This window comes from Choloepus didactylus, chromosome 8 (assembly GCF_015220235.1).
Source record: "Choloepus didactylus isolate mChoDid1 chromosome 8, mChoDid1.pri, whole genome shotgun sequence".
Classification (NCBI taxonomy): domain Eukaryota; kingdom Metazoa; phylum Chordata; class Mammalia; order Pilosa; family Megalonychidae; genus Choloepus; species Choloepus didactylus.
In genome coordinates, this window is record NC_051314.1 from 131599362 (window position 1) to 131615951 (window position 16590).

Genomic DNA, 16590 nt, shown 5'->3' on the forward strand with positions numbered 1-16590 from the left:
TTTTTATCATTTTTTCTTATTGCTAAAAAAAAAAAAAACAAAGCAGTTTTTCTTGTAGTAATCACTATGTTCAAGTGCTGATTGTGGTGATAAATGTACAACTTTATGATGATACCATGAACAACTGATTGTACACTGTGGATAAATGTATGGTATGTGAATATAACTCTATAAAATTGTAGGAAAATATATATATAGGAGTAAAAGTGTTGGAGAAAACATGGTGAGAGGGATGATGCCTCACCAATATGGACTAACTACAATGTGTAAACTCAGAATTGAATCTTAGAACATAGCCTAATGTGGACACAATAATTGTAATAGTCCCTAGATTGTAAGCTCTTACAGCAGTTAACTCTATCCCTGAATTGTAAGGCCTATCTCTAAACTCTGAGATGCTGATCTCCTAGCGTATAACCTGATTGGTCTCTGGAACAATGCATATCTCTGAGACACCTGAAACTCAGAGCTAGAGCTCGGCAGATATGAATGTCAGTATTAGTGCATACAGCCACTGTCAAAAAAAAAAAAAAAAAAGCTGAAAAAGAGCCCAGACTTCAATTAGTGATATGAATGAAGCAGGTCTGGTTAAGACCAGGGCAAGCCAGGCCAAAGGATAAAGGTTGATACTGATTGTGTTTTAAAACTTCAACTTTCATATGAGACCAAGGGAATAGATACCTATTTGGTACAGGATCTAAATTTTCTAAACGGTACAACTCTACAGTCGATTTGTTCAAACACCACAATTGCATGGAACTTTGAATAGGAAGTGAGATACGGTAGGTTAGTAGAGGCTGGAGTGAAATAGTGACACATCCTAGAGTAATTTGGGCAGATAATAAAAAATATATTTACAGCCTCCCCCTCCCCAGCCCCGAGGATCTGGGGGAAGGTGTGGATGTGTTGGACATCCTCACCTGGACTGGTGTTGATGTTGTCACAAACATTGGGACTGGCGGTTTGATGTGCTGAGCCCTCGAGCATGGGACTTGCCCTTATGAAGCTCATTACCACAAAGGAGAGTCTAAAGTTGTATGTAATTGTGCCTAAGAGTCTCCCCCTGAGTACCTCTTTGTTGCTCAGATGTGGCCCTCTCTCTCGCTAACTGAGCCATCTCGACAGGTGAACTCGCTGCCCTCCCCCCTACGTGGGACCCGACTCCCAGGGGTGTAAATCTCCCTGGCAACGCAGAGTATGACTCCCGGGGATGAATGTGGACCCGGCATCGTGGGACTGAGAGTATCTTCTTGACCAAAAGGGGGATGCAAAATGAGACGAAATGGTTTCAGTGGCTGAGAGATTCCAAATGGAGTCGAGAGGTCACTCTGGTGGACATTCTTATGCACTATATAGATAACACCTCTTAGGCTTTAATGTATTGGAATAGCTAGAAGTAAATACCTGAAACTACCAAACTCCAACCCAGCAGTCTGGACTCCTGAAGACAATTATATAATAATGTAGATTACAAGGGGTGACAGTGTGATTGTGAAGACCTTGTGGATCACACCCCCTTTATCTAGTGTATGGATGAATGGAGGAATGGGGATAAAAAGTAAAGGACAAATGGGGTGAGATGGGGGGATGATTTGGGTGTTCTTTTTTCACTTTTATTTTTTATTCTTGTTCTGGTTCTTTCTGATGTAAGGAAAATGTTCAGAGATAGATTGTGGTGATGAACGCATAACTATGTTATCATACTGTGGACAGTGGATTGTATATCATGGATGATTGTATGGTGTGAATGTATTTCAATAAAACTGAATTTAATAAAAAATCAAAAAAATAAAAAGAAATACTTACCCTTCATGGTTATTGTGATGTTTTAAGATTAGTATGTAAAACCCAGCTATAATGCATATTATTTTTGTAGTTATTCTTTTAATTGAAAAAGTGGTAAGGTATATGGTAAAAAATGCAAGCAGAACAAAACAGAAAGTATGTTGTCTTCTTACTTCAGACTATAAGTTCTTCCTCTTGTACTTCTGTACCAAGAGCACAGTTTTGAATATTTTTCAGTAATTAATTCTTTGTACATATTCACTGTATATGAGTATATATATTTATAACATAAATGGGAACGTATTATACATGTTTTCTTGCATACTCCTTTTTTCATTTGATAATAGATTTTGCCAATCTTTCCTGTCAGCAAATACAGATTTTTAAATACATTATTCTTTTGTTATTCTTAATGATGCTGAGTGTATAATAATTAATAGAACCAATGTCTTTCCCCAGCACTCATTTAATGCATTTATTAAGAATGTGTTTATTCAAAGCTTTCCTTTCCTTAGGGTCAACTCACTGTCCTGAAAATCTATTCTTCCAAGAAGAAGGAACAGAAAGAAAGACGTCTTTGTAAGAAAGGCTTGTGTATCCCATGAACGAGACAGCAGAACACCGATTGGGGTGCAGCAGGACTCCAGAGCCAGATATAAGGCTCAGAAAAGGGCACCAACTTGATGCTACGAGGAGAGACAATGATAACAACCACCAAGAAGGAGATTTGGAGCCTGCTTTAGAGGCATCTGTTCTTTCTTCCCATCATAAAAAAGTAAGTTAAAGGAGAAGGATAGTAAATAAAACAAAAATTTGTGGGGATGTGGCTAGAGGGACGATGTAAGTTTTCAAAAAATGCATGGGGAGGTTGCTGGAGAGAGGTTGCGGTGTCATTTAGGAGCCTTGAGCACAATTATGCTTTTTTTTGTTGAGGATAACTTGAACTTTTTTATTCTTAAATTAGCTCTGGTATTATCCAATTTCATAGTTGTTCCTTTCTGACACCTAAAATTATAGTTAATCTGTTTCATCTTGTTTAAGGGAGAAGAAATAGGAGGTTTTTGTAGTTACCATATAACTTCTCTTAATTTGACCATACATTAATTATAATATTATCAGGCATACTTTTGGAGAAATTCTAATTGGATGCTGGAACTACTTCTCCATATGCTTTATCTTTAGTATATACCTATGGGGTCAGTATAATTGTGAGAACAGAAGACATATTTTAATCTTCCCTTTCATTTCTGAGAGGAAAGTACAGTGTTTAAATTATTCGAATGAAAATTCCTAGAGAGCAAAGGTATGACTACCTAGGAATATCATCAGAAAATCACTGTAGACATTTTGCTGTGTGCTTTGGAATCTTGGCAATAGTTAGCATCCCATGTTGTGGCTCTAGTATAATAATTTCTCAGACAGTGAATTGTGCTAATTAGTGGGTTAAAATTAATTTTGTTTATTACAATCAGTATTAAAAATATTAGCTACCTGAATAGGATAAAAAATATGAAGGTATACCTATGTAGTAAGTAATACACATTTAAAATATTATGTTCTGTGGTGCAACTTCTGTTTTAAATATATATATATATTTTGCATAATATATAAAATACTTTTATTACTTTGGGTTGTGATTAAAAGCATTTTGAAAGCCTCTACTTGGAACACTAGCCTTACCATCCCTAAGAGATAGGCGTATTGTGTGAGTAACCATGTTGTTGGTTTGTACTCTGGAGGGTCTTGTCTGCTCAGGTTTATTATAAGGATTTTGCCAGAGCGTTGTTATAATACAGGCTGTTGAGGCAATCAGGAAATTTAGGGTTATTTCCTCTATTCTTGCCAACACTTTATAAGGCCATCCTTATACTCTTCACTTGATTGTGCTACAGTGAAAGATTGCATGCATGCACATGTGTGCTCATACACACACAAATACACACACACAGGACAGATTGGTAGCTTAGGGGATTTTAAAAAAACTATGTGCCAACATTAAGTATAGTATAATATGATCTTTAAACCACCATTACTGTTTAAAAAGAAGTTTGAAGGATGACTGAAACCAGACCTTCCTTCCACACTTAAGACTTTGCTTTGTTGTTCTTTCACAGTGTAGCATACTAGCAGGTTAGACTTTCTTATCCAGACTGAGGTGAGCTGAGTTTCCCTCAGTTGCATCCAAGGCCTAAGCAGTTGTTACGCAGTTACCTTTTTTTTTTCAATGCAGTTTTATTGAGATATAGTCACTCTTCCAGTTTGCTAATGCTGCCATTATGTAAAATACCAAAAATGTATTGGCTTTTATAAAGGGGGTTTATTTGGTTTCAAAGTTACAGTCTTAAAGCCATGAAGTGTCCAAGGTAAGGCATCAATAATAGGGTACCTTCACTGGAGAAAGGCCACTGGCATCCAGAAAACCTCTGTTAGCTGGGAAGGCACATGGCTGGCGTCTGCTTGCTCCCAGGTTGTGTTTCAAAATGGCATTCTCCAAAACGTCTGTGTCAGCTTCCAACAGCTGTCTTCAAAATGCCTGTCTCAGCTGCAGCTCTTCTTCAGAATGTCACACTCTGTTGCTCTGAGGGTCTTCTGTCTGTGAACTCCTTTATAGGACTCCAGTGATCCAATTAACACCCCACCCTGAATGGGCGGGGTAACACCTACATGGAAATTATCCAAAGGTCTTGCCTATAGTTAATTGAGTCACATCTCCATGGAAAACACTCAGTCAATAGGTTCCAACCTCATCAACACTAATACATCTGCCCCCACAAGATTGCATCAAAAATAATGGCACTTTGGGGGACATAATACATCCAAACTGGCACATTCAAATACCGTAAAATCATCCAAAGTGTACTATCAGTTGTTCATAGTATCATCATATAGTTGTGCATTCATCACCACAATTTTTTGAACATTTTCATTACTCCAAGAAATAAAAATAAAAGTAAGAATAAAAATAAAAGTAAAAAAGAACACCCAAAACATCTCATAATCCTCCCCCAATTTTTTTTTCACCCTTCTGTCCATATACTGGATAAAGGGAGTGTGGGCCACAAGGTTTTCATAACCATGCAGTCATCATGTATAAGCTATATAGTCATACAATCTCTTCAAGAGTCAAGGATAGTGGATTGCAGTTCAACAGTTTCAGGTTTCCTTCTAGCTATTCTAATACACTAATAACTAAAAAGGGATATCTATATAATGCATAAGAATAACCTCCAGAATTACCTTTGACTCCATTTGAGACCTCTCAGCCACTGAAACTTTATTTTGTTTCATTTCTCTTCCCCCTTTGGTCAGGAAGGCTTTCTCAATCTCATGATGCTGGGTTCAGGCTCATCCCTGGGAGTCATATCCCACACTGCCAGTATAAATCCCAGCAGTATAAATCTCTGCTGGGAGTCATGTCCCACGTAGAGGGGAGGGCAGTGGGTTTATCTGCCGAGTGGGTTTAGAGAGAGATAGACCACATCTGAACAACAAAAGAGGTTTTCTGGGGGTGACTCTTAGGCACAATTATAATTAGGCTTAGCTGCTTCTTTGCAGTAACAAACTTCATAAGGGCAATCACCAAGATTGAGGGTTTGGCCTACTACAATGGTAGTCCCCAATGCTTTGAAAATGTCAGGAATTCCCCAGGTGGGGAAGTTTAATATTTCCACATTTTCCCCAGTCTCTCAAGGGGGCTTGGCAATACTTTTTATTCTCTGTCCAAATTACTCTGGTATGTATCGGGGTTTCATGCTAATCTGTATAAACCAACCAGATCTCACCCTCTATTCAAGGTTCCATGGAATTATGGTGTTTGAGTAAACTAACCATGCAAGTTACATTATATAGCATGCTGTAGAAAATGTAAGATTTTGTATCAGATAAACATCTCTTGTTTTGATCTCACACAGAAGTCGAAGTTTTAAACCACAGTCAATATCATCCTTTTCCCTTTAGTCTGGTTTACCTTAGTCCTAACCAAGTCCGTTTTGTTCATATCTCTAATTAAAGTTTGATCTCTTTTTCAGCTTCTGTAACATTTGCTGTATGGAGTAATGCTTACATTCATAGCCACCGAACTCTGGCTCTGAGTCTCAGGTGTCACACAGATACCTGAAGTTCCAGGGACTGGCCAGGTTATACACAAACAGCTCATCTTAGAATTTAGAAATAACCGTTAACTCATGAATATTGTGATTGCTGTAAGAGCTTACAGTTTAGGAACCTTTACTATAAGCCTTCCCCTGATAACCTGTGCTCCCAGATTCAGTTCTCAGAGTTTGCACATTATAGTTAGTCCATATTAGTGAGGTGTTACAATGTTTGTCTTTTCGATTCTGGCTTATTTCATTGTCCTCAAGGTCCATTCACCTAGTTGCGTACCTCACAACTTTATTTCTTCTTGCTGCTGCTCAGTATTCCATTGTATGTATACACCACAGTTCACCATTCCATTTATTGGTTGATGTACCCTTAGGTGAGCCACATCCATTGCGAATCATGAATACTGCCACCAGAAACACCAGTGTGTAATGTTCATTCATGTCCCTGCTCTCAGTTCTTCCAAGTATATACCCAATAACAGGGTTACAGGACCATATGACAACCCCATAGTTAGCTTCCTGTGAAACCACCATACTGCGCTACAGATGGACTCCCATTCTACTTCCCCACCAATAGTGTATAGGTACATCCCTCTCTCTACATCTTCTCCAGCACTTGTATCCTTCTGTTTATTTTGTATACAGTTTTATTCACACACCATACAATCCATTCCAAATAAACACTCAGTGATTCCCGGTGTAATCACATAATTATGTATTCACCACCACAATCTATATGAGGAAATTTCCATTTCTTCAGAGAAAGAGGAAAAGAAGAAAAAAAAAAAAGAATAAATGTATAAAAGAATACCAAAAATAAAATAAAATACAATGAAAAGGTCAGACAACGTCACCATCAAGAATCCCATATCACTCCCCTATATCCTCCTCTTATAGACATTTAGCCTTGGTATATTGCCTTTGTTACAATTAATGGAAGCATCTTACATTCTTACCATTAACTATAGACCTTAGTTTGCTTTGATTGTATTTTTTCTCTTATACCATCCAGTATTCAACAGCTTGCAATGCTGACATTCATTTGTTCTCCCTCTTTTAAAAACATTCTTATATTTGTGCATTTAATCACCATCATTGACCATTCTAGGTTTTGCTAAGTTATACAGTCCTAGTCTTTATCTTCTATTCCCCCTAGTATCATACATGCCCCTAGCCTTCTGCATTTAACATACTTAACACTCATCTTTGTTCGTAGTATTTACAATATTGTGCTACCATGACACACTATTATGCTATCCATTTCTGGATCGATGCAATCAATCCTGTTGACCCTTACATACTCCTTAATCATGAAGTGCCCATTTTCTAACTTCTTTCTATCTCCTGACAACCTATATTCTCAACTTTAACTCTTAAATTTCGCTCAGCAGTTTTAGTTCATTTAATGAGTCCATAGAGTATCTGTTCTTTTGTTTCTGGCTAATTTCACTCAATGTAATGTCTGGTATCTACCATTTTGTCTTTTGGATTTTATATTTCCTATCTCTCTACCCGCCCGCCCCCCCTTTACTGCTAATCTTCATTTTCTACTCTTCTCCAAACCTCTTTCTCCTGTCTTTTCCTGTCTGCCTGCAGTGCTCCCTTTAGTATTACTTATAGAGAAGGTCTCTTATTCACAAAGTCTCTCAGTGTCTGTCTGAAAATATTTTAAACTCTCCCTCATTTTTGAAGGACAGTTTCGCCGCATATGTAATTCTTGGTTGGCACTTTTCCTCTTTCACTATCTTAAGTATTTCATGCCACTGCCTTCTCACCTCCGTGGTTTCTACTGAGAAATCCACACATAGTCTTACCAAGCTTTCTTTGTATTTGACGGATCGCTTTTCTCTTGCTGCATTCAGAATTCTCTCTGTCTTTGACATTTGATGATCTGATTATGATGTGTCTGGAGTAGGTCTATTTTGATCTGTTCAGTTTGGGGTATTCTGCACTTCTTGGATCTGCAAATTTCCTAACAGTTGGGAAATTTTCAGTGATTATTTCCTCCATTATTCTTCTGCCCCTTTTCCCTACTCTTCTTTTGGGACACCCATGACACGTACATTCATGTGCTTCATGTTGTCATTCAGTTCTCTGAGACCCTGCTCATATTTTTCCATTTTTTCCCCTATCTCTTCTTTTTTGTGTAGGATTTCAGATGATCTGTCCTCGAGTTCCTGAATCCTTTCTTCTGCCTCTTCAAATCTGTTTGTATGTCTCCATTGTGTTTATCTCGTCTATTGTGTCTTTTATTGTCATAAGTTCTGCCAGTTGTTTTTTTCAGGCTTTCAGGTTCTTCCTTATGTTTGCCCAATGTTTTTATATCCTTTATCTCTTTTGCCATATCTTCCCTCAACTTGTTGATTTGATTTTTGAGTTGATTTAGCATATTTGTTTGAAGATCTTTAATTAGTTGTTTCACTCCTGTATCTCATTTGAAGTGTAAGTTTGTTCCTTTTACTGGGCCATATCTTTGTTTTTTTCTAGTATGATTCATAATTTTTTGTTTTCTAAGCATCTCGTTTCCTTGATTACCCCAGTCAGATTTTCCCAGACCAGATGGGCCTAGGTCTTGGGAAGAGGTTGTTGTCAGTATCAGGTTTCCCTGAGGATAAGACCCAGCAAGTTGTCAGACTTTCCTTTGAGTCCTCTAGATGCTGTGCTTTTCCTATCCTGCCCAGCAGTGGCACTTGTCAGCCCACAGCTCCCCACTAGTGTAAAAAGAGGTGTTGCCTTTAATTCTCAGTAGACGCTGTCCCTGCCAGGGGCTGAGAGTGTTGGAAGCCAAGCTTAAGCCGTTTCTGTTTTTTACTCACCCAGGCTTTAGGGTCTGAGTTCTCTGAGGGAGGGTAGCCACTTGAACTGGGTCCCTCTTCCCCCTTTTCTTAGGGAAGATAAGCCCTTTAGATATTTATCTCCTACACTTGATTTCTTCCTTTGACACTCTGACTATCTTAACTCTACCCTTGCCTGTGTCAGCACTGAGAATTGAAGATGCCTGAGGCTTTCTCTAATGAGCTACTTAGACTGAGAGGGAAAAAGAAAAAGAAATCTCCTTTGCAGAGCCAGTCCCCAGCCCCACAGTTAACAGTCAAGAACCAGAGTTGGTGCCCAGTTCTATGTGCCCCTTTTTTTGGGACACCTTTTTCCAGTATTCTGAGCTCAGCCGATTCCAAAAGCCTCTGTTTTTATTTATTTATGTATTTTTTTTTTCCCATTGGCCCCATCTCCTCTCTACTGGGAGGAACCTCTGGGTTCTTTTCCTGTTTGCTCTGAGTTTATCTGTGCTCATAGCTTATATTCAGTAGCCCAGATTTGCTAATTAAAACTGCAGTTGGAGCTTCAGTGAACCACCATCCCTTTCTCCTAGTAGACTGCTTTTTTTTCTGACAGAGATGTCTTCCAGCTCAGCCTGCCTGCCGTGCAGTGGGGAAGGGGTGCCAGCTCTGCAGTTTGGGGCACTTTACTTACAGTTCTATGCTGTGATCTCAGCCATTCCAAACCATTCCAGACTGGTGTTTGTCCGGTCACAGATATCCCCCAACAGATGTTTCAGACTATTTACTAGTAGTTCCTGGCTATATGCTAGTTGTTCCAGAGGACTGACTAAATTCCACACCTCCCTATGCCACCATCTTGTCCCACCTCCTTGCAGTTACTCTTTAGCTAAAGAGAAATATCATTAGTTTTGAATGATTGACTGGGGATGATCTTAAAGGAGATGGAAATGTAATACACAGTATAGGAAGACAGGATATGTAGTATTGTCGGGAGACCTGTGTTCTAGCCTTGTAAAATAGGCTAGTTATTTAATTTCCCTGGATTTGTTTTTGTCATATGTAGTATGAGGACTATAGGTAATCTGTGTTCTTTTCCCATTATGGTAGGAGTTTACATTTTTATCAATTTCTTGATATCAAGAAATATTCTCAAGGGTTTTCAGACTGTACACATTGAACTATTCTGACATATAACCATATCCAATGTAAAGAACTAATGGTGATAATGAAATTCCCCTGACATTTTTTAGAGGGGGCTGTAAATGCTTAGTAAAGGCTGATTGAAAGTGTGAGGAAGGGAAGGGGGTTAGAAAGATGATAGGAAGAAAGGAGGAAGTATGTGTAGGGGCATTTCAAGCAACACGAGTATTAGGCACAAAGGTCCTGAGTCTAGAAAGATCTTGGCATATTTAAGAAGTGTGATAAGGATGGTAAGAGATTAGGTTAAAAAAAAAAAGTAGGTAAGGACCCTTATAGACCATAGTATGGAGAAAATGCACTGGAGGCCATTAGAAGGTTTTAAGTGACAAGAGTTTATTTACATTAAAAAAAATTGCTCTCTAGCTCCTGTGTGAAGAGCATAGATTGTGTGGGCAGTGGGGAAAGGTTAACTTGCAGTTAGGAAGGCTGTTACAGAAATCATGAGAGATTTTTAGTAGTTTAGACTAGTTGATGGTAATGGTGGGGCTAATAAAAGGTGGATAAATTTGTGCTGTTTTGGAGGTAGAATTGGTGGGATTTGTTGGTGGAGTGGATGTGATGGTTGAAGAATAGGGAAGAGACAAGAATGACTTTAAGGTGTGATGTGAGAACTGGACCAGTGAGGGCATGCTACCATATTCTGAGGTGGGGAATACTAGAGAATGTGTTTGGAGGTAGGAGCAGGTCAGGCGGGAGGATCAAGAGTTTGCTTTTGGATATGTTAACCTTGAAATGCCTGTGAGATGTCTTAGTGGATCTGTCAAGAAAGTAGTTGGATATGAGTGAGGAATTCTAAAGAGACATCTGTGCTGGGGATAATCATTTAGGCCTTAGTAGCATATAGATGAAATTCCAAGCAATTGAAATGATTAAGGTTACTTAATAGAGAATGAAGAGAAGGAAAAGAAGGCGGCCCTACAATTCAGCTCAAGGAATGCCAGCATTCACAAGAGAGGAAGCAAGTAGAGGAGGCTAGAAGGAGAAGCCGGTGAGCTAGGAGGAAAAACCCCAAGTGTGTAATATCATTAAAACCAAGAGAAAGAATGTTTCACGAAGAAGGGAAGGGATCAGTGGGTTGTCTAGGGCTGCTTGAGAGTTCAAGGATGACAGGGATGGAAAAGTGACCATTGGATCTGGCAACATGGTGTTCAGTAGTGAACTTGAGTTATTTTGGTGGAGAGGTGGGAACAGAAGCCAGACATTGGAGTAGATCAAATTGTGACTATGGGGTGAGAAGTATCCATGGCATGTGTAGTGAACAGTTTCTTCTCTATCCTGAGAAAAAATGTTTCAAGCAAGTGAAGTCTTTTCCAGAGTCCCTGAGACCAAGCCACGTCATGCATTTGCATTTCAAGTTTCTGCGCATATGTGGTGTTTGTCATATTTGTTTATATTCCATTGGCCAAAGCAGTCATGCTGCCAGGCCCAAAGACAATGGGATGGTGATGTATTCCTCTTTGGGGAAGGAGTGCATGAATGATTGAGAACAATAATACTCAATTTGCCAAAATTCCTAAAGGAAAAAAGCATTCCCTTCCCAGAATCTTTACATAGGTTTTTATATTTCATGTAATAATTCTCACTGTTGAGTCTGAAGCTAGAGAGAGATTTTCTGCTTATACATAGAATATTGGACTGAGAGTAGGAGCATCTAGGTTCTGATATATATTTAGCTCTTGATTATGACTTTGTAAAACTTCAGTGCATCAGTTTCTCTGAAAAAAAGTAGCAATAATACTATATATATTGTGCCTTTTATGTACCCATTATAAAAGTAATGTGAGAGTTTATGTGAAAATTCTTGTTAGATTTGATATTTGCTTTTCTGCTCCTACCTGTTGCCCTGAATCCTAATAATGAGGATTGGGTTAAAACAAAATGAAAAACAAACTTAGCAGTTTTAACTGTCCAGAGTTTTCTTCATATTGTTGTAAAGTAGTGTGTACAGTTAAACTGACCAACTTTGAAAAGACCTGGGGAGAGAGTATTTCCAAGTAGAGGAAACAAGCTAGTATAGAGGTCCAGAGGCAAGAATAAGTTTTTTTTTTTTCTTTTTTCTTTTAAGGATTGAAAGAAGACTAGTGTATTTAGAGAAGGAACAACAGGGCGGAGTAAAATGAAATGAGGTCAGAGGGCCAGGCAAGGACCCAACCATATGTGTATAGAAGGAGTTTGTATTTTACTTCTAGAAAATCCACTGGAAAATGGGCAGCCTTTAGTATGTTTAAGCAGGATGGAGGGATTCATGTTGTATAAAGATCACTCTGGATGTGGAGAATGGATTGTGAGAGGACAAAACTGAAGAAGGGAGACAAGAGCATGTTAAAGAATTTTAGGTGAGAGGTGGTGATGGCTTCTAACAGGGTGGTAGTGGCAGCAGAAATGAAGAGAAGTGGATAGATTCTGGATAAACTTCTGGATAAACTTTGGAGGTCAAGCCAACAGGATTTCTGATAGATTAGATGCGGAGAGTGAAGAAAGGGAAGAATCAGGATGATTCCGGGATTTTTTAGCCTGAGCTAAAACTGAGATTGGTAAGGCTCGAGGGGAGAAGCCAAGGTTAAAGGGGGAAATCAAGATTTCTATTTTGAAAATACGAGGTTTGAGATTCTTATTAGTCATCTTAGAGATATTGAAGAGGCAGTATCACTATATGATTTTAACATACCACTTTTTCTTAACTATGTTTAAAACTGGTCTGTGTACTTAGGGAATCTAAAGCATTTTAAAGCTTTAACGAATTTCAGGCTGGCCAAATTGACTAAAATTAAAAATGGCAACAAAGTTCACATTTTAGCTATGAGATAGTAAAATACATGTTTTAGAGTTAGGAATTTCCCCACCCAGTCCGTTTTGTGTCAGATTTGCATTAATTGATACTCTCTTTGTTGTTATACTATATATTTTTGTTTACCATCTTTACTTGAGAAAGCAGTATCTTCTAAAGAATGACATTTGCGTGTTTTTTTTTTTATTTCACTAACAAATAATCAAATGAATGTGATTTTTAAAATCCTTAGGAATGAACTCATTATATTGTCATGAAAACTTGTATTTGATTTCAAAACCAAAAGCCTGAAAAAAAGCACCACTTTTTTTTTTTCTTCCCATTTTAACAGATTCTCTGTGAGTAGTCAAGGAGTGAGAAGGTCTGATGCATAGATAAGAGAATGTTAGAGCTGAAAAGGCACTCTGAAATCATCTTGTACACCTTCCTCAGTACTGATGTGTTTTGTTCCTGATGAAAATTTGTCCTTTGTGTATTGTTTCTCTTTGGTGGAAGCTCTTTGCTGAAAAAGAGAAGGTGGTATATGGAGACACTGGTCTGGTTGAAAGTACTATCTGTCTTGGGATGTGATTTCAATACAAGGACTATTTGATTTTTTAAGCAACCAGAACTTTTCTTCTCCTCTGGCCTTCCCTTTGCCCATCCTCCCCATTCATTGGAGCTTCCATTTTCTACTTAATCTATGTACAGCACTGTCTCTTGCTGCTCATTTCAGGGTTAGTGTAAAGTAAATATAAGAACTAGAAAAGAAGGGGGAGAAAGATACAAAAAAACTGCAGATTTGAGACTCAAAATCAAACTGTCAACTTAATATCTTTAAGTGACTTGAAGAGATCCATATACTGATTTTTTGTTCATTTTTGGAGAAAAGATTCATTTCTTAAAATTTTATTTTGAAGTTGGGAGTATCTGAACTGTTAGCAAGTAGGGTGAATCCTCCTAAATCTCTTGAATAGTGGCTTATCTTAATGTAGCACTTCCACAGATACTATCCTATTTGCATCTCAACTGTACTCTGAATTCAGAAGAACAGATATGATCTCTTTTTTTTTTACTGACTTATAACATGCTATTTTTTAACTGATCTATAACATGCTCTCTCTATTTTTTTTAACATTTTTATAGTGAAATATATATGCAGAAAAGTGATAACTTTCAAAGTATGATTTAACAAGTAGTTATAGAGCAAATTTCAATGAATGTTAAGGTTACAGTTCTACAGTTTCAGTTATTTCCTTATTGTGAAATATATACACAGAAAGGTGATAACTTTCAAAGTATGATTTATCAAGTAGTTACAGAGCAAATTTCAAAAAACGTTATGGATTACAGTTCTACAATTCCAGTTATTTCCTTCTAGCTGTTCTAACACCCTGGAATCTAAAAAAAAATTATTTATATAAAGAGTCAGTACTCATAATCCTTTGTTAAATGCTGTCTTGTCTGTTGCTACTCTTCCCTCTTGTTTGGTCACTGTCTTAATCTTCAGGGATATCTGGGCAGTGACCACCCTAACATGTTCATTTTAAGGAGGTGTGTTGACATTATGGGGAAGAGATGATCTCTTTTTGAAAGCAGGATTTAGAAAGGTTAGAGTAATTTGCTCAAGGTCACATGACTAAACGAGGGCATGTGGCTAAGTCTTCTGACTGCCCTTTCTGCTGAACAAGGCTGCCTTTGTGAGAACTGGCACCAGATTGACTTAATGTTTCTGAATTCCAAGCCCTGCCCCTAAGTGTTTATCTTAAGCTCAGAGGTTAGATTCAACATTTGGCACTTGTTTTTCTTTCTTTTCTTAAAATTGTTGCTGCACACCTTTCCTCATTTTGTAATTTTGGTAATTTTGTTTCACTGATAGTCTAAACTTTTCAATGGATTTTCTCTTTATTTTGAAAGTAAATAAACCTAGTGTATCATAGAGCAGTCTTTCACATTTCTCATGATTTTGCACCCTTTCTCTTGAGTTTTTTCTTTTCTTTTTTTAAGATACAGAACTTAACTAGATCATTTGAGGCTCTTTTAAAATACTGTGGTAGTCTACTTGAGACTCCCTAGTTTGATCAGATATCAGTCGTGCATAAGGATAAAAGCAAAATAGGAAAGGTCTTTTCAGAATGTTGTATCATTTTAGAAACAGTGGTGTCTTTGTTTTGTGTGTGTGTTTGTTTTTAATAAAACCGTGAAGTAAAATTCTGTTTTTACAGAAATAAGGTTTACAGGTAGTTATGTGCATTATAGAGTGATCTGTCTGTCCTTTGGTGCAGGAGTTTACCACCAGGTTCCTTTAAATCAATTGATCATCAGGAGTGCTCATCTGATCATCTGTGAACCTTTAGAGAAAATAAATACCAATGCTAGGTTTTCATTCTAGACCTCCTGAACCAGAACCGTTGAGTCCTGGATATATGTATTTTTTTAAAAGTGTCACAAGTAATTAAGATGCTCACTACTGTTTAAAACCAGTGCCTAAAGTAATAGTTTTATTTTGTTTAAAATGCTTAAAGTATTAAAAACTTCTCAGGAACATGCTTTGCAAAGAAGGGAATCGCTACTTATTTTCTGAGAAATATTAGGGAAATAAAATTACACTTATTTGCTGTTTTTAAAGGAAATCATCACGTCTCTTCACTCTTTTAAAAAAAAACCATCTTTATTGAGATAGAATTCCCATACTATAAAATTCACCCATTTAAAATATACAGTTCAGTGGTTTGAGTATATTCAGAGTTGTGCACCCATCACCACAGTCTAAATGTAGAACATTCTCATCATCCCAAAAAGAAACCCTGTACCCATTAGCTATCACTCCCCTAGCCCCTCCAACCTTAGGCAGCCTTTAATCTTCCGTTTCTATACACATGCCTCTTCAGGACTTTTCATATAAATGGAATCATATAATATATGGCATTTTATGACTGGCTTCATTCAACTTAGCATATTTTCAAGATACATCCATGGTGTGTGTGGTATGTATCAATATTTCATTCCTTTTTATGCCTGAATGATACTCTGTTGTGTGAATATATCACATTTTATTTATCTGTTAATCAATTGATGGACATCTGGGTTGTTTCTACTTTTTGACTATTAATGAATAATACTGCTGTGAACATTTATGTACAAGTTTTGGTGTGGTGTGGTTGTATGTTTTCATTTTTCTTTGGTATATACCAAGGAGTAGAATTTACTGGGTTATATGGTACTCAGTGTTTAACATTTTGAGGAGCCACATTCCCTCAGCAATGTATGAGGGTTCTAATTTCTCCACATCCTTGCCAACATCCTCTTTTTGATTGCAGCCATCTTAGTGGGAGTAAGTGGTGTCTCATTGTGGTCACCGTTGTGTTTGAGCTTTCATCAGGAGACCAGCCTAGATTAGTTTTGGCTAGGGATTTAAATATTAACCTCTTTGTACAGTTTGCAAATAGAAACTGAATTCATCTCCCACCTGGAATTTTGAGCCAGACCTCCTAACAGGACTTTCTGCTTTGTTTCTCACTTCTGTCCAATATGTTCTTCATGTAGCTGCTAGAGAGCACTCTTAAAAATGCAGAATTGATTATGCATTTCCCCATTAAAAAAATTCTTCATTTGCTTGCCATTGCACTTAAAATAAAATCGCATCTTCTTTCCATAGCCTCTAGGACCCTGTGTGCTCTTGCCACAGCCTCTCTCTCAACTTCATTTCAGTACACTTTCTTCCATGTTCAGTGAGCTGCCACCACAGAGGCCTTATTTCTGTTCTTTAAACAAGCTGGGCTCTTTCCAGCTACAGGCCTTCAGACATGGCTATTTCCTCTCCTGGAGTGGGCTTACACCCAAACTTCTGGCTAACTGCTGCTCATCCTTTAGTTTTCAGGTTAAATATCACTTCCTCAGAAAAACCTTTTTCATATCAGGTTCGCCATTATTATCCTTAATCACACCTTTTATT

General features: G+C 37.7%; 1 protein-coding gene across 1 annotated transcript in view; it reads left to right on the plus strand.

The window, feature by feature from the left end:
* ADIPOR2 (adiponectin receptor 2) overlaps positions 1-16590 on the plus strand; it is an 87835-nt gene that overhangs the window by 42187 nt on the left and 29058 nt on the right. The window contains exon 2 of the mRNA XM_037847056.1: positions 2301-2560. Coding sequence (XP_037702984.1) covers positions 2387-2560 — 174 coding nt within the window. The 5' untranslated portion in view covers positions 2301-2386. The remainder of the gene's footprint in view (positions 1-2300; positions 2561-16590) is intronic.